This window comes from Carassius auratus, chromosome 1, assembly GCF_003368295.1.
Source record: "Carassius auratus strain Wakin chromosome 1, ASM336829v1, whole genome shotgun sequence".
Classification (NCBI taxonomy): Eukaryota; Metazoa; Chordata; class Actinopteri; order Cypriniformes; family Cyprinidae; genus Carassius; species Carassius auratus.
The window spans coordinates 2,968,762-2,995,909 of record NC_039243.1 but is presented as its reverse complement, the minus strand read 5'-3'; the positions used below and the strand labels follow the sequence as shown (position 1 = coordinate 2,995,909).

General features: G+C 37.1%; 2 protein-coding genes across 5 annotated transcripts; one reads left to right on the top strand and one right to left on the bottom strand.

The window, feature by feature from the left end:
* LOC113114652 (NACHT, LRR and PYD domains-containing protein 3-like) lies at positions 1 to 24,260 on the top strand. 4 transcript variants are annotated; one of them, XM_026281848.1, is made up of 8 exons: positions 11,906 to 11,992; positions 13,381 to 13,540; positions 16,439 to 16,546; positions 16,765 to 18,597; positions 18,739 to 18,912; positions 20,171 to 20,344; positions 21,352 to 21,398; positions 21,757 to 24,260. In XM_026281848.1, exons 2-8 carry the CDS (start codon positions 13,410 to 13,412, stop codon positions 22,308 to 22,310), a joined length of 3,021 nt encoding a protein of 1,006 aa, XP_026137633.1. In that variant the 5' UTR covers positions 11,906 to 11,992; positions 13,381 to 13,409; the 3' UTR covers positions 22,311 to 24,260. The 4 variants fall into 4 exon arrangements, with proteins under 4 accessions (XP_026137383.1, XP_026137464.1, XP_026137546.1 ...); XM_026281598.1 differs by lacking the exons at positions 11,906 to 11,992; positions 13,381 to 13,540 and adding an exon at positions 1 to 151; XM_026281679.1 differs by lacking the exons at positions 11,906 to 11,992; positions 13,381 to 13,540; positions 16,439 to 16,546; ... (3 more) ...; positions 21,352 to 21,398; positions 21,757 to 24,260 and adding exons at positions 1 to 151; positions 1,343 to 1,462; positions 1,681 to 3,504; ... (2 more) ...; positions 6,469 to 6,515; positions 6,596 to 7,595.
* Positions 24,261 to 24,549: 289 nt separating this feature from the next.
* LOC113115240 (uncharacterized) lies at positions 24,550 to 26,815 on the bottom strand. The gene is made up of 2 exons (XM_026282712.1): positions 26,616 to 26,815; positions 24,550 to 26,076 (listed from the first exon to the last, which is right to left on the bottom strand). The coding sequence occupies exon 2, from the start codon at positions 25,965 to 25,967 to the stop codon at positions 25,089 to 25,091; it is 879 nt and encodes a 292-aa protein (XP_026138497.1). The 5' UTR covers positions 25,968 to 26,076; positions 26,616 to 26,815; the 3' UTR covers positions 24,550 to 25,088.
* Positions 26,816 to 27,148: the final 333 nt, after the last annotated feature.

Below are 27,148 nucleotides of genomic sequence, written 5' to 3'. Positions count from 1 at the left end.
ATGACACTTACTCCGAAATGAATCTCCATAACGAGGGGAATAACGAGGGCACTGTCTCTAAAAAGAGTTCTTCATCTGTGTCTATTAAGAGTGGTCAGTCAATACATTTTCCTCCTGACTTAAATGAAGGAACAGTAACCTCTGACCCCAGGTAACAGTTTTTTTTTCTACTTTCCCTTTCAGTTTTCAAGAAAATCTATTGACTTTTCCACAAAAACTTGACTGAATCCTGTAAACCTCACTTTCATATATATTAAAAAAGTAATCTTTATGATACCTTTACTCTTTTCTAGATTGAACAATTCCAACAGTTCTCAGTCTCCTTAAGTCACTGTCCCCCACAATTCACCCAAAAACAAAAACTAAGTTATTATTTACCCGTCCTGCTGCTCCTCTAACTTTATTTTCTCAAAATTGTCCCTGTATATTAATAATTAATTGTTCATGATTTAAGAAACTCAATAAAATTACACTACATGTAAACCAAAAACAGTGTATGGAATATGCATTATGAAAGGATGTAACTCAAATAGGGGTATCAAAATCATATCTGGTAAAATATATGTTCCATATGGTCTGCAGTAGTAATGCACTCCGATTGGTGCTATTTTTTGTCATTTTTTTCATTTTAGATCTACACTGTCCTCTACATCTCACTATTAGACACATGGAAATCACTGAAATACTAAATACAAAAAAACAGTGAGGTTATTAGAGTATTATGTAGAGTGGAGTATTATGAGTATTATAATGAGATAATGAGAGATTGAGTGTGTGTATGTAATTATCTGCATCTGTTAGAGCACAAGTGTCAAACTCAAGGCCTGCGGGCCAAAACCAGCCTGTGTCTCATTTTACGGGGTTTTCAATATAATTTCATTATACTTTTACCCTCTAATGTTTACACTTTATGACATGTATCTGGCAAGTTAATTTCTGAAACAGGAACACAAAATCTCAGTTACTGCTTCCCAATCAAAAGTCAATTATTCCTGAATTTCTTTTTTCCTGTTGGTTGACTAAAGTGATATATTTTATGTAGTATATTTTTATTGGTTAAGGAAAGTTTACATGGATGTCATCAGTGATGATCTCTATGAAATGGAATTTTAACTTAAGTGATATTCACTGATGAGTTCCTGCTGTTTTGAGTTTCATTAAGTGTCATTCAAAGTTCAAAATTGATATTTTAGCTAACTTTTTAGCATTTGCTGCCACCTACTCCTGCAGCAATGTAACCTGTACTGAAGTCTTTGAAGAATCCCCACCACTAACACACAAACTCACAGCCTTTCTTCAGCAGTCTGTTTATTTGTCTTTTGTTCTGTTTGATTTTTGGCAGTATCAGCAGGAGGAAGAGACACAGATCACGGTCTCCACCTTCAAGCTGTGTGTCTGTGAAGAGTAGCAGATCCATGGGGCAACCTGAATCTTTCAATGATGCAGTGACCTCTGACCCCCTGTTAGTATAAACATTTAAATGTTAATTTACTGTAAAGCAATTTACTTGAATAACATGATTTAAGACATATTTTTTAAGAATTAATACTACATGTTATCCAATAATATGTGATATGCATTGCACAGGGACATCAAAATCATATCTAGAAACAAATCTATTTCTTATGCTATTCCTTTCTGAACAGTCATTGAAGGCACTGTAATTATGTTTTCTGACAGAACATATTTGACCTGCACTGCATCCAGTGAGGCTGGAGAACTGCAGAAACCAATGGATGATGTTCTTCAGAGAGTGAAAGAGCAGCACAAAACCAGCATGAAGAACAAGTGTGAGAGATTAATTGAGGGAATCAAACCAGAAGAGACCCTCCTGAACAGCATCTACACACAGCTCTACATCATAGAGGGAGAGAGAGAAGGAGTAAATGAAGAACATGAGGTTTTACAGATGGAGAAAACAGCCAGAACACAACACTCACAGGACAATCTAATCCACTACAATGACATCTTTAAAGCCTCCGCTGAAGCAGGATGTGAGGAGAAAGAGCAGATCAAGACTGTTCTTACTAAAGGCATCGCTGGAATCGGAAAAACCGTCTCTGTGCAGAAGTTCATTCTGGACTGGGCCGAGGGAAAATCCAATCAGGATGTAGATTTCATGTTTGTGCTTCCATTTCGAGAGCTGAACTTGGTCCGAGATCATCAGTACAGTCTTCACAGACTTCTGCTGGACTTTCATCCTGAACTTCAAGATCTGGACTCACAGATTTATGAGGAGTGTAAAGTTGTGTTCATCTTTGATGGTCTGGATGAAAGCAGAATCACACTGATGTTTTCAGACGCTCAGAAAGTTTGTGATGTGACTGAGACTTCATCAGTGGCTGTGTTGATGTCAAAGCTCATGAAAGGAGAGCTGCTTCCCTCTGCTCTCATCTGGATCACCTCCAGACCAGCAGCAGCCAATCAGATCCCCTCCGAATACATCCACCGTCTGACAGAGATTCAGGGATTCACTGAGCCTCAGAAGGAGGAGTATTTCAGGAAGAGAATCAGTGATGAGCATCAAGCCAGCAGAATCATCTCACACATCAGAAGAGCAAGAAGCCTCCACATCATGTGCCACATCCCCGTCTTCTGCTGGATCTCATCCACTGTGCTTCAGAAGCTTCTGGAAGAAGATCTGAGTGCAGATATCCCTCAAACTCTGACTGAAATGTACATCCACTTCCTGCTGATTCAGATCAACATGAGGAAGCAGAAGTATGAAGAGAGAGATCCAGAGAAACTCCTGCCGACCAACAGAGAAGTGATTGTGAAACTTGCTGAAGTGGCTTTCAAACAGCTGATGAAGGGCAATGTGATGTTCTATGAGGAGGACCTGATTGAGAGCGGGATAGACGTCACTGACGCCTCAGTGTATTCTGGGATTTGCACTGAGATCTTTAAGCAGGAATCTGTGATTCATCAGAGGAAAGTCTACAGCTTCATTCATCTGAGCATTCAGGAGTTTTTTGCAGCTTTCTACGTGTTTTATTACCATGTAAAGGAAACTATGAAGGGACTGCATTTTGCTTCAGTAAAACATTTGCTTAAAGCTGCAGTAGATGAAGCCATTGAGTGTGAGAATGGACGTCTGGATCTGTTCCTGCGGTTCCTGCTGGGCGTCTCACTGGACTCCAATCAGAGACTCTTACAGGATCTACTGACACACACAGAGAACAGCTCAGAGAGCATCAGCAGAACCACACGGTACATTAAAGAGAAGATCAAAGATGGACATGGATTCTCCACTGAACGTTCCATCAATCTGTTCCTCTGTCTGCTGGAAGTGAAAGATCAGACTCTGTTCAGAGAAATTCAGGGGTTTGTGAAATCAGACAAACACTCAGAAAGGAAATTCTCTGCTGCTCACTGCTCAACAATCTCCTACATGCTTCAGATGTCAGAGGAGACACTGGATGAGCTGGACCTCCAGAAATACAACACATCAGATGAGGGTAGAAGAAGACTGATACCAGCTGTGATCAACTGCAGGAAAGCTCTGTAAGCATTTAAATCTCTTTACTACTTTTTAAACTGACTTATATTTCTGTTGTTTTTATGCTTCATCTTTATTTTATTTTGATGATTTTAATGATTATTTTATTTATTTGACAATAATGAAGCTGACATAATTGAAATGTCAGTTATATACCAATGTGGAAAAGTAAAAAAAAAAAACTGGACTCTTACATGTTCTGCTTTCTTTCAGTATGGCTGGCTGTAATCTGACTGCTCAGGATTGTGAAATTGTGTCATCGGTTCTAAAATCCTCAAACTGTGTCCTGAGAGAGCTGGATCTGAGTAACAATGACTTGCAGGATTCAGGAGTGAAGGTGCTCTGTGATGGACTGAAGAGTCCAAACTGTCAACTGCACATTCTGAGGTCTGGGTTAAATTTGTTCACTAGACATTATTCCACCTCGTAGTTTAATACAACTTTTTGACACATTAGGACCAAGTTTACTTACCATTGTAAATAAATCACTTAGCTTAGGGATCTTTCCAGCTGATCTCAAAAATGCCTTAGTACTTCCATCAATCAATGAACCAGATTTTGATCCTGCCATTTTGAATAATTATAGGCCTATCTCTAATTTGCATTTTATTAAAAAAATGCTAGAAAAAGTTGTATCAAATCAACTACATTCCTATTTAAATCCCCATGCTATATATGAGAAGTTTCATTCCGGCTTTCGTGCACTCCACCGTACCGAATCAACACTACTGAAAGTTTTTAATGACATCTATCTGACAACAAATGCTGGAGATTCTATAATTTGAATGCTTTTAGATCTCAGCTCTGCTTTTGATATGGTGGACCATGATATTCTTTTGTCGAGACTTGAATATGATGTGGGGCTGAAAGGAACAGTATTAAATTGGTTTAGTTCATATTTAAGCGATCGAAGATTCTCTGTCCGTTTTGGCTCCTCTATGTCCTCTGTTGCTCAACTTGGGGGGTCCCTCAGGGCTCAATCCTGGCCCCTACACTCTTTTCCCTATATATGCTCCCTCTGGGATCCATATTTAAAAAATATGATGTGTCGTTTCACTGCTATGCAGATGACATTCAGATTTATGTCCCTATTAAACGGGCTGGAAAAAACTCATTTGAGCACCTGTTGGCTTGCCTAGACGAAATAAAGAAGTGGATGTCTGCAAATTTCCTAAAATTAAATGAAAATAAAACAGAACTTATACTCTTTGGTCCTTCTAAAAGTAGTTTAAACCACCTCCCTGAAGCATATACACTTTCTTTGCCGGTAAATACCTGTGTGAAAAATCTTGGTGTTTCATTAGATAGTTTGTTGAAACTGGATAAGCAAGTGAATTCTGTTGTCAGATCTTGTTTTTTCCATCTACGTATGCTGACTGTATGCTGACTAAACCTTTTCTATGTCCCCAAGCTTTTGAATGGGTGATACATGCATTCCTGTCATCTCGACTAGACTACTGTAATTCTCTATACTATGGAATAAATTCAACAACTCTAACACGTCTTCAAATAGTCCAAAATGCAGCAGCGAGACTTCTAAAAGGCACTCGCAAACATGAACATATTACCCCGATCTTAGCATCCCTTCACTGGTTCCCGGTTCGCTTTAGGGTTAATTGTAAAATTATTTTATTTGTTTATAAATGCCTAAATAACCTAGCTCCCCTCTATCTATCTGAGCTCCTAGAGCATTACAATCCTTCCAGAGATCTTAGGTCAGGTACACAGAAACTTTTATCTATACCACGATACAGGTTAAAACACAGAGGTTATCGTGTCTTTGCCATTGCGGGCCCGACACTATGGAATAGCTTGCCTAATCATGTTCGCTCTGCCCCTGACTTGTCAGTTTTCAAGTCACACTTGAAAACACACTTTTATTCAATTGCTTTTAATAACCTGTAGCTTGTGTTTTTATTTTTATTTTATTTAGGCTCTATTTGTCGTGTAATATTTTTTTGTTTTGTAAAGCACATTGGTCCGCTTGTCTGTATAAATGGTGCTATATAAATACATTTTGACTTGACTTGACTGTCTGTAGATGATATGACTTTGTGTGTGTGTGTGTGTGTGTGTACGTCTGTAGATGATCTGACTGTGTGTGTGTGTGTGTGTGTTTCTCTTTGTGTGTGTATGTTCTGACTGTGTGTCTGTAGTTGATCTGACTGTGTGTCTGTAGATGATCTCAATGCGTGTGTCTTTAGTTGATCCGACTGACGACTGTGTTTCTGTAGATGATCTGTCTCTGTCTTTGTGTGTCTGTAGATGACCTGTCTCTGTGTGTCTGTAGATGATGTCTCTGTGTCTGTGTGTCTGTAGGTTGTCTGGCTGTATGGTGACAGAGGAAGGCTGTGGTTATTTGTCTTCAGCTCTGAGTTCAAACCCCTCACACCTGAGAGAGCTGGATCTGAGCTACAATCACCCAGGACAATCAGGAGTCCAGCTGCTCAAACACAAACTGCAGGATCCAAACTATAAACTACAGATACTCAAGTATGTGGGACAGTTATAATTTAAGGCCATTTCATACCACCAGTGATAACTGTAATGATAACAATATAGTTCATAAAAATATTCTAAAGTCCTGTTCACACCAAAAATAATAATTTCCATTTAATCATTTAGCAGATGCTTTTATCCAAAGTGACTTACAAATGAGAACAATAAAAGCAGTCAGATCAACAAGAGAACAACAACAGTATACAAATGCCATGCCATGAGTCTCAGTTAGTCTAGTACAGAACATGTAGCGTTGTTTGAAAACCCTGCCCTGGATACTTGAGATAATTGTATGTTTTATGTTACCCTGTTGCTGTTTAGAGTTTCCGCAATGTTGCCTGCCATGTTAAACAAACAAGCCCTAATTGGAATTCATTTATCAGCTGGAACAAAATTGTGAAAGTTATCCCAAAGATATTGTTCGCTATCAGTCCACTAAACATTTTTTTGTTGTTGTTGTTTTGTCTCAGTTTAAATCATGGAGGGCATTTCAGGATCACACCAAGACTGCGAAAATGTAAGTTATCTCAGTCAAACAGACCTGTGCATATGATGTCATGATATCACTGATGTTCTGATCTGTTTTTCTGTGTTCAGACGCCTGTGATCTCACACTGGATCCAAACACAGCACACACTCAACTCATCCTGTCTGAAGACAACAAAAAAATATCATATGTGAAAGATCTTCAGCCGTATCCTGATCATCCAGGCAGATTTGAGAACTATGAGCAGGTTCTGAGTAAAGAGAGTCTGACTGGACGCTGTTACTGGGAGGCTGAATTGACAGGCTGGGCTCACATTGCAGTGGCATATAAAGGAATCAGCAGGAAAGGTGGGAGCGACTGTCGGTTTGGACTCAATGACAAGTCCTGGAGTGTTTACTGTTGTGATACAATTTACTCTGTTTGGCATGATAAGAAGAGGACAAACATTCCTCTAAATTCACCATCTAACAGAGTAGGAGTGTATGTGGACGTGTCGGCCGGTTCTCTGTCCTTCTACAGCGTCTCTGACACACACACACTCACACACATACACACATTCATCACCACGTTCACTGAACCCCTCTGTGCTGGATTTAGGCTTTATCCTGATTCTGCTGTGATTCTGTCAAATGTAACGACCCCCTGTGAGGAAATGTAGAGATGCATATAATAGTGTAATTTCCATCTTTGAGAAGAAAAATTGAATGGTAACTGTAATTTTTGTAGTTAGAAATAGTTGCAATTGTAGGATATAAAGTCGAAATTACCAAAAATCATAATCAGAAGGAGCTTTATAAACCGGTATGTTTACACACAGAAGAAGTTTGACCTGGCGGCAGGAGCTTCCAGTGCAGAAGAAAGTGCACACATACATGATAGTGCAGAGTAGACATGCATACAGTAAAGATGAGACAACACTAATATAAGATTAACTGAAAAATAAATAATGCACTATATACAGAAATAGATATATCGTGAAAAAAATATTTAAATTTATGTACAGACATTTTATTTACAAGTGTACCGTTTGTTTTTTAACAATATACAATTTTCAGTTGGGGAAGTCGTAGCTTAATGGTTAGAGGGTTGGACTCCCAATCGAAGGATTGTAAGTTCAAGTCCTGAGGCCTGCAGGAATTGTGGGTGGGGGAAGTGCATGAACAGCTCTCTCTCCACCTTCAATACCACGACTTAGGTGCCCTTGAGCAAGGCATCGAACCCCCAACTGCTCCCCGGGCGCCGCAGAATAAATGGCTGCCCACTGCTCTGGGTGTGTGTTCACAGTGTGTGTGTGCACTGCTCTGTGTGTGTGCATTTCGGATGGGTTAAATGCAGAGCACAAATTCTGAGTATGGGTCACCATACTTGGCTGAATGTCACTTCACTTTCACTTTCAGATACTATGTACATTATGTCAGTTATGATGGATAGTACATAGTTAAAGGACTAGTAAATGACAGTGACGTGACATTCAGCCAAGTATGGTGACCCATACTCAGAATTTGTGCTCTGCGTTTAATCCATCCAAAGTGCACACACACACACAGAGCAGCGAACACACACACACACACACACTGTGAACACACACCCGGAGCAGCGGTCATCATTTATGCTGCGGTGCCCGGGGAGCAGTTGGGGGTTCGATGCCTTGCTCAAGGGCACCTAAGTCGTGGTATTGAAGGTGGAGAGAGAGCTGTTCATGCACTCCCCCCACCCACAATTCCTGCAGGCCTCAGGACTCGAACTCACAACCTTTTGATTGGGAGTCCGACTCTAACCATTAGGCCACAAGTTTTTTTAGATATAGACTTCAAATGGCAATGAATAAAATTAGTCAACATTTCTGTGATAAAGATGCAATCACCCTTAGCTCCAGGCTTTCATAGATATGCATTCCAAGACTGATTCAAATTCTGCATATTATTAATGGCTGAGTAAATATAGAGCACATGGTTTTGGATTTGAGGTTATAGAACTTTCTGGTCTGCATTTCACGTCAAAACAAATTGTGCAGTCCATCAACAAGGTTCCTCTACGATGGGCTGTAACACATGAAATCTGTTTGAACAAACTATTCTCACAAGAACACCGTACATTGATCATAATAAGAAGTTCTGATTGGCCTTCTTTCACAGTCCAATTCCCTTTCACTTAGAGGTTATAAAACGTTTAGTTTTTTAGTAATCTATTTATCTAGTACTTTCTTTATTTATATTTAACACCACATTTCATAAATTCTGAATGCTTTTGTTGTTTTGGTTTTAATGTATCTGGTTTTGTTTGTGGTTGTGGGTGTTTTAGACTCGAAGATTATCAAATTGGCATTGTGTGTTATTGTTTCAGTTTTGTTCTGGATTAGTTATTAATTATGAAATAATCTGTCTGAATCTATCTAATTTCATGTTATTACAGTACTGACAGTAAATGTTTAAACACCAAGACAGGCAAAAAAATAAATAAATAAAAAATCTTGATTGTAACAGCTACACAGTTTACTACTGAGTTACTGGTTTTCTTCAAAAAGCATAGCTTTAATGATAAGGTTCTGACATATGCAGTAGCCATCATGTAGTAGTATCACTACAAAACGTTATTTGATTCTTTAAAGCTGCAGTAGGTAACTTTTGTAAAAAAATTATTTTTTACATATTTGTTAAACCTGACATTATGTCCTGACAGTAAAATATGAGAGATAATCTTCTTAGTGCATATCGCCACCTAATTGATGGCTGTGCAATTTTTATTAATATCCATTTAATCTTTAATCCTTGAGAATGTGAATTATATTGTTTGTTTTATGCTAATTATATATTAAGTCATATCAGAAATGTATTTTGATTTAAATTTATACATCATAGAAAATGCTGATCCATGTGTGAGATGATATAAAATTTAATAAATAAAATAAATAAATATGTACAAGTTAAACATTACCTTGTCATAATGTTTTATAATTTATATGGATAACTCATATATGCCAATTAAATAATCATATTAGAATAATATATTGCCTTATTTATTACTTATATTAGCGCTTCCTCATTAACATATAAAATATGTTTATATATATATATATATATATACAGTCTTGTTCAAAATAATAGCAGTACAATGTGACTAACCAGAATAATCAAGGTTTTTAGTATATTTTTTATTGTTACGTGGCAAACAAGTTACCAGTAGGTTCAGTAGATTGTCAGAAAACAAACAAGACCCAGCATTCATGATATGCACGCTCTTAAGGCTGTGCAATTGGGCAAATAGTTGAAAGGGGTGTGTTCAAAAAAATAGCAGTGTCTACCTTTGACTGTACAAACTCAAAACTATTTTGTACAAACATTTTTTTTTTCTGGGATTTAGCAATCCTGTGAATCACTAAACTAATATTTAGTTGTATGACCACAGTTTTTTAAAACTGCTTGACATCTGTGTGGCATGGAGTCAACCAACTTGTGGCACCTCTCAGCTGTTATTCCACTCCATGATTCTTTAACAACATTCCACAATTCATTCACATTTCTTGGTTTTGCTTCAGAAACAGCATTTTTGATATCACCCCACAAGTTCTCAATTGGATTAAGGTCTGGAGATTGGGCTGGCCACTCCATAACATTAATTTTGTTGGTTTGGAACCAAGACTTTGCCCGTTTACTAGTGTGTTTTGGGTCATTGTCTTGTTGAAACAACCATTTCAAGGGCATGTCCTCTTCAGCATAGGGCAACATGACCTCTTCAAGTATTTTAACATATGCAAACTGATCCATGATCCCTGGTATGCGATAAATAGGCCCAACACCATAGTAGGAGAAACATGCCCATATCATGATGCTTGCACCTCCATGCTTCACTGTCTTCACTGTGTACTGTGGCTTGAATTCAGAGTTTGGGGGTCGTCTCACAAACTGCCTGTGGCCCTTGGACCCAAAAAGAACAAGTTTACTCTCATCAGTCCACAAAATGTTCCTCCATTTCTCTTTAGGCCAGTTGATGTGTTCTTTGGCAAATTGTAACCTCTTCTGCACATGCCTTTTTTTTAACAGAGGGACTTTGCGGGGGATTCTTGAAAATAGATTAGCTTCACACAGACGTCTTCTAACTGTCACAGTACTTACAGGTAACTCCAGACTGTCTTTGATCATCCTGGAGGTGATCATTGGCTGAGCCTTTGCCATTCTGGTTATTCTTCTATCCATTTTGATGGTTGTCTTCCGTTTTCTTCCACGTCTCTCTGGTTTTGCTCTCCATTTTAAGGCATTGGAGATCATTTTAGCTGAACAGCCTATCATTTTTTGCACATCTTTATAGGTTTTCCCCTCTCTAATCAACTTTTTAATCAAAGTACGCTGTTCTTCTGAACAATGTCTTGAACGACCCATTTTCCTCAGCTTTCAAATGCATGTTCAACAAGTGTTGGCTTCATCCTTAAATAGGGGCCACCTGATTCACACCTGTTTCTTCACAAAATTGATGACCTCAGTGATTGAATGCCACACTGCTATTTTTTTGAACACACCCCTTTCAACTAATTCAACTAATTGCCCAATTGCACAGCCTTAAGAGCGTGCATATCATGAATCCTGGGTCTCATTTGTTTTCTGAGAATCTACTGAACCTACTGGTAACTTGTTTGCCACGTAGCAATAAAAAAATATACGAAAAACCTTGATTATTCTGGTTAGTCACATTGTACTGCTATTATTTTGAACAATACTGTATATATATATATATATATATATATATATATATATATATATATATATATATATATATATATACACATGTTAATGAGGAAGCACTTATATTACATTTTGTAATATTATATAATGTTGTGCATCTGTCACGCACACTGAAGGCTCGCTGAAGTGAACTAACCCTGATAGTTGAGGTTATCCGCTTACTCTTAAACATACCCAGGCATGTCACATAACCTGCTTTCGGGAATACCCCCCAGGTAAATAGAGACAAAAGTAAAAGGAGGAAATGAAGAGACATCTCTTGAACCTGTAATAATTCATCATCAGAGCAAACTGCAGTTGTGCCTTAGTTTAACGTACAGTGAAACTTAACTGCAATATCTAAATAAATAAATACAAGGGATTAACTGTATTTGTATTTTATTGTTGATTATCAGTGGTAAAATAATTAGACTGCACTTTCCTGCGGAATGCAACACAACACAACACAAAACAATTTTTTTTTTACATTTTGCGTTTTATCAACCAGTGAAGAATCTGCCCTCTGCCTTCAGTGATGTGACAGTGACCTCTGACCCCTGGTAAGCCACATAAAATGTTGCTGCTAGTTTGGATAGTTCAGCTGTGTGTTCAGACACCTAAAGCAGTAAAGCACCTGCTGCTGTTAAACTGTAATGATGATCTGCGCCACTAGAGGGAGCAAACGAGTGGAAAAAGAAAGCAAGACTCACCTTTAACATGTGACTATAAAGAAACGAAAGTAACCCAGGAGAAAGATACGCCTTTTGAGGAAACAATCGCCTGACTTTTGTGGTAAGTTCAGAATTTAATAATTTAACCATGTAGTCATATAAAATAATATGTTCTTAATAGTTTCTTATATGGTATTTCAGTCCCGCATTACTGTATTTAGACAACTTAAAAAACTATATGTCTTAATAAACGTTAATAAAATGTCTTAATAAACGTCGATGATTAAAGTGCTTAAGTGAATTTAGATGTTTGCGCAAATTTCCTGGGTTGTTTGTTATATAAATCGTTGATTCGTGCTAGAGATTACAATCTGTTGTGTATAATTAATTCATATCCTAATTTGTGTAGATGTCAACGAAATTAAAGTTTGGTTAAACATGTATACATGTATCAGCATTTTTTTTAACGTATATAATAATAAGAAACAACATCCGTGAATCAAATATAGTAGATTCTGTTGAAAATATGTGACAAAAAGAGATGTGCATTTGTTCTCACAACAATATTCTTTAACTACCTTGACAGCAGGTTTGCTTTGTCTTTTAACCCAGCTCTACAACCTACTTTATACAGCACCTACATCGAGTTGCACTTTGGCTACAACACTGTGAATCTGGGCTCTTTAATTAATTTGAGGGCCGGATTAATAACTGTAAATGTATTTGGGCCAAAATGTGTGTAGATGAAAGCTCATTATTAAAAGCAGCATTTCCACCTAATGTCTTAAAGCAGAATAGCAGAATAGGTTTTTAATAAAAAGTAAAGACTTTTCCCTGCAAAGGTGACAGCAGCTGGATATTCAGAATACAACAATTTAAACTGCATAAAGTGATTTTAAATCAGTGTGTATTTAAATCACTTTATGTTCAATAACTGCATTCAAAAATGTGTATGAAATAAATCCAAATTTGTTAAAATGATCACAACAGCAGCAAAGTGCATTGTTTTTCTGTTGCTTCATTTCACTTAAATTTCCAAAGCGCCATAAGTAACTGTAAATAAGTTTCAAACACTGTCCTGCAGAGTTTGTAATATCAAAATAATTATCAGGTTTTGTCTTTTTTTTTCAGCTGGTTACTAATATATATATATGCCTCTGATTGTCAATTACTATCATGCACTCAACAGATTTGTCTGTGATTGGTTGTGGTCAATGCTGCTACAAAAATAAAAAAATTTAAAAGGACATCTTTAATGAAATGAGAGAAGGTAAAAATATTATGCTGTAATTTAAAATTTTCATACATTTTTACATTTTACTCTAATTGCGACATGCATCATAACTTTAGAGTAATGTGCAGGGTTTTTTTGTAGGTTTTTTTTTTTTTTTTCAGCCCTCCATGGGGCAAATGAACATGATGGTCTGACTATTTCTGCCTAAATGTACAGGAAACATATTTGTATCTTTTGTTACTGAGAATATAAATAAACAGTCAATCTCTCAACAGTATTTTGAGCAAAAGTGGAGGGCAGAGCCATGAATCAAGAAAAAGAAGACAAGGAAATTGCCTCTAAAATGAGTTCTTCATCTCCTGAAACAAGCTGCGATCAACCTATGAAGAATCTGCCCTCTGCATCCAGTGATGCAACCATGACCTCTGACCCCAGGTAAGACACTAGCTATTTTACATTTGGGTGATTTAATTCACAGTGACTCACAGTGACGTACAGAAGCCTGCAATCAGTGAGTGAGCTTTGCCTTGTTGTGTCGTAACAGAGGCTCAAAAGCATTTTCTTGAATCTTCCCTCTCCTTGAGTCCCAAATAATGTTTTTAAAGAAATGTCTAAAGACTGAATCATGCTAAGCCACAAGCTCTCTCTATCCTAATACATATGTACACACATGTATTATTTTCTTTTTAAATATCTCTCATTTTATAAATACAGGCAAATCATTAATATAATGAAATATTCTTACAATTTAATATAACTCTTTCTATTTAAAATGTAATTTATTCCTGTGAATTTTCAGCATCATTAGCCCAGTCTTCAGCATCATATGATCTTCAGAAATCATTCTAATATGCTGATTTGCTGCTCAATAAATATTTCTGATCTATGAAAACAGTTGTGCTGATGAATATTTGTTTGGAAACTGTGAAACTGAGAAAGATGCACAGAGTTATCAAAAGTGTCAGAATATTTCAATTTCAAATACATGCTGTTCTTTTGAACTTTCTATTCATCAAAGAATCCTGAAAATATAAATTATGGTTTCCGCAAAAATATTAAGTAACTGTTGCTGTTAATAATTGGTCATCAGTAAATCAATGACTGCTTCAGTGAGGTTATTAGATTATTAAGTTGAGTGGAATATTATGAGTATTATAATGAGATAATGAGAGATTGAGTGTGTATATGTAATTATCTGCATCTGTTAGAGCACAAGTGTCAAACTCAAGGCCTGCAGGCCAAAACCAGCCTGTGTCTTGTTTTACGGGGTTTGCAATATAATTTCATTATACTTTTACCCTCTAATGTTTACACTTTATGACACGTATCTTGCAAGTTCAAGTGATATTCACTGATGAGTTTCTTCTGTTTTGAACTTCATTAAGTGGCACTCAAAGTTTAAATCAGAATCAGAATGTGCTTTAATGCCAGGTATGAAAATACAATAAAAAATACAAATAAGTAGGTAAGGCATGACAATATACAGATTGACGATTGTATGAGCAGGTATATTACAATAGGCAGTTATGTATGTACAGGTATAGGGATATGTCGGTATCAAGTTTTCCTGTTGTGATTAATTGCCATTGCTTTTATAACGGTATTGATATAATACTTATTACTTAATGCTTATTGATATAATACTCAAAATACTGTATAACAGTTTTTTTTTCCTTATTACAAAAATAACTGAACATTTTCAATACAATAATACAATACAGAAAGAAATATATAAAGTTAAAAGTTTTACACGGATTAAAGTGCAAAATAACTATGAAGACCCATAGGTATCACTTTACAATAAAAAATAATTAGTTAACCATTAACATCCACAATGAGCAACAGCTACATTTGCTACAGAAGTTATTAATCTGTTATAAAATACAAGTCTTATAATATACAGAAAATATACAGAAAAACACTGTCAAATTCCAACGGTAATGGAGCGTAAAACCAAAAACATCCTTTTACTGTATTAAATAGATTGAATAACCGTTAATTGTGAGACTCGATAAAACGTAGTTTTTTACTGTAATAAAATGTTGAAATTATAAATATTATATTATGTGAAAAATATAAGTGTACACTAAGTATGTATGTTAGATAAATAAGGGGATATAAATATAAATAGTGTTGTGTGTTCCACTATTATTGTCAAGTGTTCATAAGATGGATTGCCCGAGGGAAGAAACTGTTCCTGTGTCTGGCCATTCTAGTGTTCAGAGCCCTGTAGCGCTGGCCATATGGCAACAGTTCAAAGAGGGAGTGTGCTGGAGTGATTTTGTCAGCCCTTTTGCTCACTCTGGATAAGTACAGTTCTTGAATAGAAGGGAGGGTTGTACCAATGATTCTCTCAGCAGTAAGGACTACCCTCTGTAGTCTTCTAAGGTCAGATTTAGAAGCTGAGCTGAACCAGACAGTTACTGAAAGGCAGAGGAAGGATTAACTGACGGTGGAGTAGAACTGTTTCAGCAGCTCCTGTGGCAGGTTAAACTTCCTCAGCTGGCGAAGGAGGTTCAGCCTCTGCTGGGCCTTTTTCACAGTGGAGTCAGTGTTAATGTCCCACTTAAGGTCCTGAGAGATAGTGGTGCCCAGGAACCTGAATGACTACACTGAAGTCACAGTGCTGTTAATGATGGTGAGTCTGGGAAGAGCAGTGAGGTTTCTTCTGAAGTCCACGATCATCTCCACTGTTTTGAGCGTGTTAAGCTTCAGGTTGTTGAGAGTGCACCAGACAGCCAGCTCTTTTACCTCCTGTCTGTAAGCTGACTCGTCACCGTCCCGAATGAGGCCGATGAGTGTGGTGTCATCTGCAAACTTTAGGAGCTTGACAGAGGGGTCCTTAGATGTGCAATCATTGGTGTACAGGGAGAAGGCAAGTGGGGAGAGAACGCAGCCCTGGGGAGCTGAATGTGTATGTTTCCAGCCTCACTAACTGGTGCCTGTCTGTCAGGAAGCTGTTGATCCACTGACATACGGAGGTGGGCATGGAAAGCTGAGTTAGTTTAGTCAGGAGAAGGTTTGGAATTATAGTGATAAAGGCTGAGCTGAAGTCCACAAACAGGATCTCCACGTAAGTCCCAGGTCTGTCGGTGTTTTGCATATATATATATATATATATATATATATATATATATATATATATATATATATATATATATATATATATATATAACATTTATATTTAACTAACTTATAAAGGCTTTTGCTGCCACCTACTCCTGCAACAATGTAACCTGCACTAAAGTCTCTGAAGTATCCCCACCACAAAAACTGACTGCCTTTCTACAACATGCTGTTTATTTGTCTTTTGTTCTGTTTGATTTTTGGCAGTATCAGCAGGAGATCACAGTCTCCACATTCAAGCTGTGTGTCTGTGAAGAGTAGCAGATCCATTGTGCGACCCAATACTTTCAATGATGCAGTGACCTCTGACCCCCTGTTAGTATAAACATTTACATGTTAATTTATTGTAAAGCAACTTACTTGAATAACATGACTTAAGACATAATTATTAAGAATTAACACAACATGTAATCTAATAATATGTAATATGCAATGCACAGGGACATCAAAATCATATCTAGAAACATATCTATTTCTTATGGTATTCATTTCTGAACAGTCATTGAAAGCACTGTAATTATATTTTCTGACAGAATATATTTGACCTGCACTGCATCCAGTGAGGCTGGAGAACTGCAGAAACCAATGGATGATGTTCTTCAGAGAGTGAAAGACCTGCACAAAACCAGCATGAAGAACAAGTTTGAGAGATTAATTGAGGGAATCAAACTCCAGGAAAATGAAAGCCTCCTGAACAGGATCTACACACAGCTCTACATCATAGAGGGAGAGAGAGAAGAAGTGAATGAAGAACATGAGGTTTTACAGATGGAGAAAACAGCCAGAACACAAGATTCACAAGACACTCCAATCGACTGCAATGACATCTTTAAAGCCCCCCCTGAAACAGGATGTGAGGAGAAAGAGCAGATTAAGACTGTTCTTACTAAAGGCATCGCTGGAATCGGAAAAACAGTCTCTGTGCAGAAGTTCATTCTGGACTGGGCCGAGGGAAAATCCAATCAGGATGTAGATTTCATGTTTGTGCTTCCATTTCGAGAGCTGAACTTGGTCCGAGATCATCAGTACAGTCTTCACAGACTTCTGCTGGACTTTCATCCTGAACTTCAAGATCTGGACTCACAGATTTATGAGGAGTGTAAAGTTGTGTTCATCTTTGATGGTCTGGATGAAAGCAGAATCACACTGATGTTTTCAGACGCTCAGAAAGTTTGTGATGTGACTGAGACTTCATCAGTGGCTGTGTTGATGTCAAAGCTCATGAAAGGAGAGCTGCTTCCCTCTGCTCTCATCTGGATCACCTCCAGACCGGCAGCAGCCAATCAGATCCCCTCCAAATACATCCACCGTCTGACAGAAATTCAGGGATTCACTGAGCCTCAGAAGGAGGAATATTTCAGGAAGAGAATCAGTGATGAGCATCAAGCCAGCAGAATCATCTCACACATCAGAAGAGCAAGAAGCCTCCACATCATGTGCCACATCCCCGTCTTCTGCTGGATCTCATCCACTGTGCTTCAGAAGCTCCTGGAAGAAGATCTGAGTGCAGAAATCCCTCAAACTCTGACTGAAATGTACATCCATTTCCTGCTGATTCAGATCAACATGAGGAAGCAGAAGTATGAAGAGAGAGAGCCAGAGAAACTCCTGCAGTCCAACAGAGAAGTGATTGTGAAACTTGCTGAAGTGGCTTTCAAACAGCTGATGAAGGGCAATGTGATGTTCTATGAGGAGGACCTGATTGAGAGCAGCATAGACGTCACTGACGCCTTAGTGTATTCTGGGATTTGCACTGAGATCTTTAAGCAGGAATCAGTGATTCATCAGAGGAAAGTCTACAGTTTCATACATCTGAGCATTCAGGAGTTTCTCGCTGCTTTCTACGTGTTTTATTACCATGTAAAGGAAACTATGAAGGGATTGAAAAATTTTGCTTCAGTAAAACATTTGCTTAAAGCTGCAGTAGATGAAGCCATTGAGAGTGAGAATGGACGTCTGGAACTGTTCCTGCGGTTCCTGCTGGGTGTCTCACTGGAGTCCAATCAGAGACTCTTACAGGATCTACTGACACACACAGAGAACAGCTCAGAGAGCATCAAAGATTCAATACAGTACATTAAAGAGAAGATCAAAGATGGACATGGGCTCTCCACTGAACGATCCATCAATCTGTTCCTCTGTCTGCTGGAAGTGAAAGATCAGACTCTGTTCAGAGAAATTCAGGAATTTGTGAAATCAGACAAACACTCAGAGAAGAAACTCTCTGCTGCTCACTGCTCAACTATCTCCTACATGCTTCAGATGTCACAGGAACCGCTAGATGAGCTGAACCTCCATAAATACAACTCATCAGATGAGGGTAGAAGAAGACTGATACCAGCTGTGATCAACTGCAGGAAAGCCATGTGAGTGTTTAATTTATCTGGAGTCTAATTTGCTTAGTTTTAGAATACATTTTAACTAAACAGATTTTTTTGTTAATGTTTTTGAAAGCAGTTCTAGAAAGGGTTTATGAATTTTAATCTTGTGTGTTCACTCTCTTTCAGTCTTGCTGGCTGTAATCTTTCAGATCAGCAATGTGATATTTTGTCATCAGCTCTACAGTCCTCAATCTCTGTCCTGAGAGAGCTGGATCTGAGTAACAATGACCTGCAGGATTCAGGAGTAAAGCTGCTCTCAGATGGACTGAAGTGTTCAAACTGCCAGTTGGAGGCACTGAGGTTTGTCAGATTTGATCTTGGATATCACAAATGCTCAGAAATTGTTAAATTTAACACACTGTTCAATGAGGGCATTCCTGGTTCCAACAGCTAGCTTTTTTTTCCATTTGTAACTTTTTAATCAAACATCTTTAAACAAATATTCTAGCTGCATTCTTTTTACCTTTCTGAAATTTCCTCACAGTTTTAATACACCAGATCTTCTGAAAATTGCCAAATTAAATGTTTATTTGTAGTATAAACTGCAGACCTAACTTCATGATGTTCAAATCCTTTTGACCTTTTATTGGTAACCCTACATTAGGAAATCTTAAAATCTATGATTTTAATGACCACATTTAGTAAAATAAAATCCTGGATAAACTTATATGTTAGCATTCATTATAAATACACTGCTGCAAAAATTACCTAAGAGAACAACTTGGATAATTAATAACCGCTACTGCTGTAATAGATGATAGAAATCATTATAAAAGCCGATAGAAGCAATAACAGGGACATTAATCCAGGGACATAAATGGATCAACAATAGTACACTGTAAACATTTGGCTTAAAAAAACAGCCAAATTTTGACAGTTAAATATTGTTTTCCATTAAAACAATAATATGACATAAAACAATGCATTCTGGGTAATATTTGTAATTTTTGAGAATGTAGGCTACTGCATTATATTGTGAATTAACCCCTTTGAGGTCAAAGATTGTTGACGGACTCAGTTTATTATTGTTTCACTTTCACAGCACGTTAAACATCATTCTCTTACTTGATCTGGAAAAACTGTGCATCAGTTGAAAAACATTGTTGCAGTGACAGTTATTTAGTAATTTATATCAGGAGTGCAAAATAATAAGTCCGCGTTATGTCAAATTTTGAATAGAAATTCACCACTCAATCATATTCAGTCACGTCAGCAGCGGTTTATTTGTGTTCACGTAGACTGACTGAACAGAATCAATAAGGGATTATAGACCAAAGATGCATATCTACGGAGATATATGGATACATCTACTGATGTAAATGATGATTTCTTCAAACTGAATCAAAATTTCTATTAATTTTCCAATGATTTACGCAATCTGGTGATAAATAGCCTCTCCCAGCGCTGTCTCTCTGTGTGTGCTCCTCAGTGCTCGTGCTGTGTGTCAGACATACTGTAATTGGTCCTTCGCCTTGTCAATCTTTAGAGTGTCATAACTGGACAGCGTTAGATTGTGTCACATGGTTACTGTACACTTGTGTTATGTATCAATTTATAGGTTGTCAGGCTGTATGGTGACAGAGGAAGGCTGTGGTTATTTGTCTTCAGCTCTGAGTTCAAACCCCTCACACCTGAGAGAGCTGGATCTGAGCTACAATCACCCAGGACAATCAGGAGTCCAGCTGCTCAAACGCAAACTGCAGGATCCAAACTATAAACTACAGATACTCAAGTATGTGGGGAAGTAGCAGGATTTTACACTAGATTAATAAAACTGATAATCAGTGTTGGGTGTTATATGTATACACATACAGTACTGTGTGAACATTTCCGGCACTTACTGTAAAGTGAAGATTGCTTAAAAATATGTATTATATTAATTAGCATAAAAATAAATAAAATCAGTGTTTGATGGCCACCTTTTGAGTTCTTGGATTAGGACCCATGGACCCATCCCACCCAGGTCATTTTCTTTTTTGAATTGTTACATTCGGGCAGATGGTACAAGATCCTGAAAACTCAAACGAACAGAATAAAACAATTTATATGTCAAAGCAATGCCTGCTTTAAATACTGGAATAACTGAAACAGAACATCATGTGCAATGCTGAATATGAGTCATGTAACTTTCTGCTGAATGTTACTTGTCTTGTGTATGTACGGTGTGATTTTATTTTAGTTTCTGTTATTTATTAAGATTTTTTTATTTTTATTTAGATTTATTTTATTTGATCACGCAACCAAATGACTGCATTTCAATTTTATTGTACTTGTACCTTGACAGTAAAGACATTTAATTTAGTTTAAGACATTTTTCAAAAACCATTTTGAAAAGTACCAAAACATATTTGATCTGGATTACCATAACACACATTGCCATAGTCGTTGCCTGAGTTGCATAAGTACGTGTGGGGTGGAGCTATTGAAATAGGGACGAGATCATTTTGGGGGTAGGGGCGTGTTTGTTTTGGTGATTTTAAATATCAGTATCATTTACCAGAAATTGCTTACCCCCCTTTAAATCTATACCTTGGTAGACATTATGATATTTTGAGAATTTTTGAACTGTTCGATCAATTTATTTTGTGATTAGTCACTTGGTCTTGAATTTATCCTCACTAAGTTATGGGTGTTGTTGGTTTTTTTGAGCTGATGTGTCTTTGGTGCCTTTGTAGATATTAGTTTATTAGACTTTTAATAATAAATCATTTATCATAGTTTCTATTTGTCTCTTTCTAGTGTGGATAATGGAGAACATTTTAGAATCACACCTGGACTGAGGAAATGTAGGTTTTTCTCTCACACACATTCACACATAGGCTCATGTTTGTTTGACAATATTATTAAGTACATTGCATGGACATTCACTGATTTTATAACAGGTTAATGATATTTTCTATAGCCTGACTCAACCCTTACCCCTAAACTTACCCCTCACAGAAACGTGTGCAAAACAATACACGTAAAAATATGTTTTGGCTAATTTATAAGTGCATTGTCATAATAATTCACTACACAAGGACATTTGGCTCTCACGAGTATAGTTAAACTAGTACACACACACACACACACACATACACACACAAACAAACATACCCACACAGAGCTCTAAAACTGGCATTTGTGTATCTTTCTTGTTTCCAGATGCCTGTAATATCACACCGGATCCAAACACTGCACACAATCAACTTGTGTTGTCTGATGAGAAGAGGATGATTATACATGTGACAGAACCACAGCCGTATCCTGATCATCCAGAGAGATTTGATAGCTGTGAGCAGGTTCTGTGTGTTGAGAGTCTGTCTGGACGCTGTTACTGGGAGGCTGAATGGACTGGGAAGGGTGCTGAAATAGTAGTGTCATATAAATGCATCAGAAGGAAAGGAGTGAGTGATTGCTGGTTTGGATACAATGACAAATCCTGGAGTCTGTACTGCTGTGCTAATGAATTCACTATATGGCACAGTAATGTGAGCAATAATATACCCTTTCCCTTATCCTCTAATAGAGTAGGTGTATATGTGGATGTGTCGGCCGGCTCTCTGTCCTTCTACAGCGTCTCTGACACACACACACTCACACACTTACACACATTCAACACCACATTCACTGAACCCCTCTATGCAGGGTTTGCAGTTTATGCTGATTCTACAGTGTCTCTTTGTCAGGCTGAACAGCTTGCTGTGAGAAACAACTGAGACAAGCTCTCACTTTTCCCAGTAGGCACATTTGTTCCTCTATTTTTTTATATTAAACAACTAACGCAGTTCTTCAATCCTGGTCCTGGAGACCCACCACTCTGCACATTTTCTCCCTTACTTGATTCAGATCATCAGCTCATTATGAGAGAGCTCCATTAACTGAACTGAATGTGTTAGATAAGAGAGACATACAAAATGTGCATAGCAGTGATTCTTCAGGACTGGGATTCAAAAGCACTTAATTTAAAACTAAAAATTAAAGCCTTGTTGTTTTAACTTATAGGTCATCTACATACTAGTTTACATCTGAATGTTGTCCAGACCGGTTTGATTTTACAAAATATATCTATAAAAAATACTATCACATTGAAAGAGTGTGTGTGCACATCCAGGATTTTGTGAGTACATAGACACAAGATATTTTTGTTTTGTTGGAGACTCTACAAATTGATGCTCGCTTGTATCTTGAGGATACAGATGATTGTTAATCCAGAAAGGAGAGTAAAGCTGAAGTATATTTATGAATTTTTCAGGCCTGTCTGAGCAGAAACACTTGAGGAATGTTTTTGATGCCAGGCCTGATTCATTTATTGCGGGATTGCAATAATATCTGAGAAAATAATATATTGTTTTTTGTTGTTGTTGTTGTTGTTGCTAAATCGACATCTTATGTTACTGAGAATATTTTCATTTCCCTATGTTTTGTATTGGGTTTTTAAAACCATTTGGTCAAAGATCCTAAAAATGTTCTTTCTTGTGCTAACATGCTTTATTCAAGTGAAACTAAATGATCAATTACAGCTTTTATTCAAGTAAAAAAAATGATTTCCAGTTGATGAATATGACTGACTTCATTAGGTAGCTGCAGTTCTTTAATGTAACAGCTGCACAATTTAACACTGGGTTACTGGTTTTCTTCACACATGCAGTGTCTGTGCTGTTACATCTGCAAAGTTTAGATTCAGGTCTGAGAGCCTCAGATTAGTTCATTGAACATGACTGCATGCTAACAAACACACGGGATTTAAACAATACAATTAATATCTGAACATTCAACAGGGCTCTGTGTCGTGGGAAAAGCCCTGCTGACTGCACGGTTGTCTGTTACTCACTCAACTGTGTTGGGGTTCCCCATTTGATGCATTTGATGACTGCTTTTGACATCAATTAATGTGCAGCTCAAATAAACTGTTTTGATGTTTAACATCTTTAAATTGGACGCTGTCTGTGGAACTGTCGGATTAACATCACATAATTCACTAATTTCTCCTGAAACACATGAAAGTAAGTGGCCATTAACTGAGAGAAAACAAAGTAAGCTTTATATTAAACAACACTGTGTGTATATGATAGGAATTAAATGTCAGTTGAAAGGATTGTTATTGCCGCTTTCCATGGAAATTTGCGTATTTACCAAGCTATGAGTTTATTTTTTGTTGTTGCTGTTGCAAGTACTAGTGCCTGTGCATTTTAGAGTCTTTAAACAACTTAGCTCCCTCATATTTATCTGAACTGCTTTCCTCACATAACCTCTCTCAAGATCTAGTGATCTTAGATTGCTCATTGTTCTTAGAGTCAAATTAAAGAAAAGGGGTGAATGTGCCTTTACTGTTGTAGGCCCTGAACTCTGGAATAGCCTGTTCATGTTAGATCTGCTGCTACTTTACAGGTTTTTAAATCTCTACTCACTTTACTTCTCCATTGTTTACAATGTCCCCTGATGTTCCATATCTGTACTTGATTTGTGATATTTGTGATGACAATTCTGGTTTTATTTCTTATGTGTTGCTATATATTTGAAATGTGGAAATGATTTTAGTTTTTAGTTGTGATTTTTTTTTTTTTTTTGATGCTCTATTTACCATTTTATTTTGATGCTGTAAATCACAATGGTCAGCTGCTGCTGTTGTAAATGGAGCTATATAAATAAATTTAACTTGAACTTAATTGAAATGTCGACTTAATGTCTGAAACATAAAATCCACTTTATGTGGCTGAAAACACTGAAAAGTTAAGGCTCTGGATCAGAGCTAGCCTAAGCGCATCAATAGGTTTTTAAATCGATATGGGTGGAGGGAGACAAAATTAACCTGGGGTGCACAAATCAGATTTGAGGATGGAAGACTGAATGTTAAAATGTGAATTAACACCTGATTTCATGTGGGTTTGCTACTGTTATAGGGGTAAGCATGTCAGGCAGATGTTGGTATGATGTAATAAACACACAGACCACAAATAGAATTGATTATAGGTGTATTAGATTTATAGTGTGTAAATAATCAAGCACTGACAATAATCAGTTGTACTCGTGGTACCAAGGGGTCACGAAATAAAATTCTGCTTAGGGGCCCATAAAGGCTGCTGGCCCTGATTACATTATATTCCTATCAAATTATTATTGTATGAATAGGAAAACATCTGTAGTCTCACATTATCCCTTTTTTTTAATGTACATTTCCAGCTAACGTATGTTTACAATGCTTTTGTGAAACGCAGCCCAGAACAGTGTAAGTGTGACAGAGAGCATTTTAAGTTTGAAAAAAAAAAAAAAAATCATAATATTCAACCACATCATGCAATATTCAGACAGTTTTTTTTTTTTTTACATCTCATTATAGCCACTCAATGATAAGTAACATATATAAGTAAAAAATCACCCCCACATTTTATTTATTTGTTTATCTTATACCCTTTCATTCTCAAGCTATTTGTCACAAAGGACAAAACCATACAAAGTCATAAAACTGTAAAAGCTCTTAGAGAGCTTGCACATTTTTAGTCCACTTCCTTTTTCACCTCCACTGATTTATATTCTTCTTCATCATCTTCTTTTTCAGATTCATCATCTGGCAATCTTTCAATGCATTTCTCGGCATCAGCAAGTGAAGGGCAGTTTTCCCCATTTGAAAGGTCTACCTTTGTATCCAGTTTACAACAACTGAGGCTTGCCTTAAGCCTTATTTTAGGGAAGGTCAGGACATCTTCAGTGTAAAAGACAAGGCTAACATGATCCCACACATAAAACTCATGTGGATGTATCCGTTCTGCCGCTGCTGTGTTTCCTCTGATTACCAGTTGGAAGTTGTGAGTTTCACAAATGGCTTGGGCTCTCCAGATGATTTGATGTCCATCATAAGCAACCCATGGGTTCTCTGTTAGCTTTGGGAATTGACTGAACTTCTCATCGAGGTCAGGGCTGTGAACAAGAACGACATACTCAATCTCCTGTTTGAAAAGTTTGGTCCCGTAGATCCGGAGAACTGGCTCTTGACCCTCACACTTCTGCTTCTTGTAGGCTTCCATCAGTTCAGTCAGAGGAAAGGTGAAGCGGAAGTTACCGTAGCGTGAGAATTCGTTCAGGAACAAGGGTGATGTGGTGAAATCACTCAGAAACGGTGGATGAGTTTTTTCTTCTTCTTTGGTTATGTCTGGAAACAGTTTCTGGAGGTAACGCTCCTCAGCTGCTCTTATATCCGCTTCATTAATCTTCAGGCTCCACCATGAAAACGAATCTCTGTCAAGACCCATGAATCCCTCTGACTTCCAGATGCCCTCAAGGCTCGTCTTGTTAGTGACATGAGCCACTTCTGTGATGTGAAATTCAACAGGAGAAGGATAATCAGGGATGTCTTTCAGAAGATACTTTATATACATTTGTCGTTGTTTTAGCTCATCTTTTTTTTTCAGATCATTTATTGCAATGTATTCCTTTTCACAGACGTGGTATTGCTTTTCGGCAATTTTTTGGGGGTCCGAAGTTTGTCTGGGAAGATGACGTACAGTTAGATGAGGTATGTTTTGTTTTAATCACATTCACATATACATGGAATGACATTTTACTTCTAACTTTACAAATACACACTATGTACATCCTGTTTGGAAAACACTGAACAGTGCTACAGGAGACACAAAGTAAAGCACATTTAAGGAGGATTACAGCGATAGTATCAGCAATAATGTTTTATCATTACAAATAATTTGCATTACATATCTTTTTGTATGTTTGTTATTTCTAACTAAAATGTTAAGGTGAATTCTGTAAATATACATGAAGTATAAACAAGCTGCAAGATGTCATTTTTATACCTACAGTAATTTAAAAATCAACATCATATACAAAATAGTACATTCAATGTTTTGATATACTTTGTTGAAAAATGTTGTTAACTGAACAAGCAATTTTCATATTCACATTTTATCAAAAATGGCAATACTAATAAAGATGACAGCTAGGTGCGTTAAAAGCAATATATTCAGCACATCATAGTTCTCACTATATGATCTAGAAGTAAGCCTACTTACTGCCATTGTTAGATGTTTATGTTCTCGAGAAAAGTGCGATGTTCTTCGTCTGTGTCTTGTGAAGACTGTGAGATGATCTTTCCTCTGCTGGTTTTTAAAGGCTTTCCCTCTGAAAACTGCCACGCCTGTGAGGTCTGTTTCCTCACAAACTAAATTTTCTGGCCTAACTTAGCTCATGTAATCACACAGGAAACATTTTTAAGTTTCATTCTTAGCTCAAACAAAACAAATATAAAACTGATAAAGAGGAAATGAAGCAAAATAATGTGTTATAAAACAAGCTTGACAAAATATAGGCAACAGACTAAAATTTGTACTAACACAGCCAAAGAGAATCAGCTCATCTTAATCTGAATGTTTTTGTTTGTTTGTTTGTTTGTTTGTTTTATTGTACACACATGTGAAAGGATATTTAGGCAGCTTCTCTAAAACTTAGCAAGAACAAAAGATCATTGACAGTCTGTGCATGTAATTTCTCAGAAATCTCTGTGTCCTAATAAGATGTGCGTCATTGTGTGGTCGTGAATAATTTC

What these genes read in the sequence shown, in the direction of transcription:
- LOC113115240 (XM_026282712.1), bottom strand. Translation starts at nt 25,967, where the DNA reads ATGTATATAAAGTATCTTCTGAAAGACATCCCTGATTATCCTTCTCCT.
- LOC113114652 (XM_026281598.1), top strand. Translation starts at nt 18, where the DNA reads ATGAATCTCCATAACGAGGGGAATAACGAGGGCACTGTCTCTAAAAAG. An exon ending in ACAGTAACCTCTGACCCCAG is followed by an intron (nt 152 to 16,438) that starts GTAACAGTTTTT and finishes GATTTTTGGCAG; the next exon opens with TATCAGCAGGAGATCACAGT. An exon ending in ATCAACTGCAGGAAAGCCAT is followed by an intron (nt 18,598 to 18,738) that starts GTGAGTGTTTAA and finishes ACTCTCTTTCAG; the next exon opens with TCTTGCTGGCTGTAATCTTT.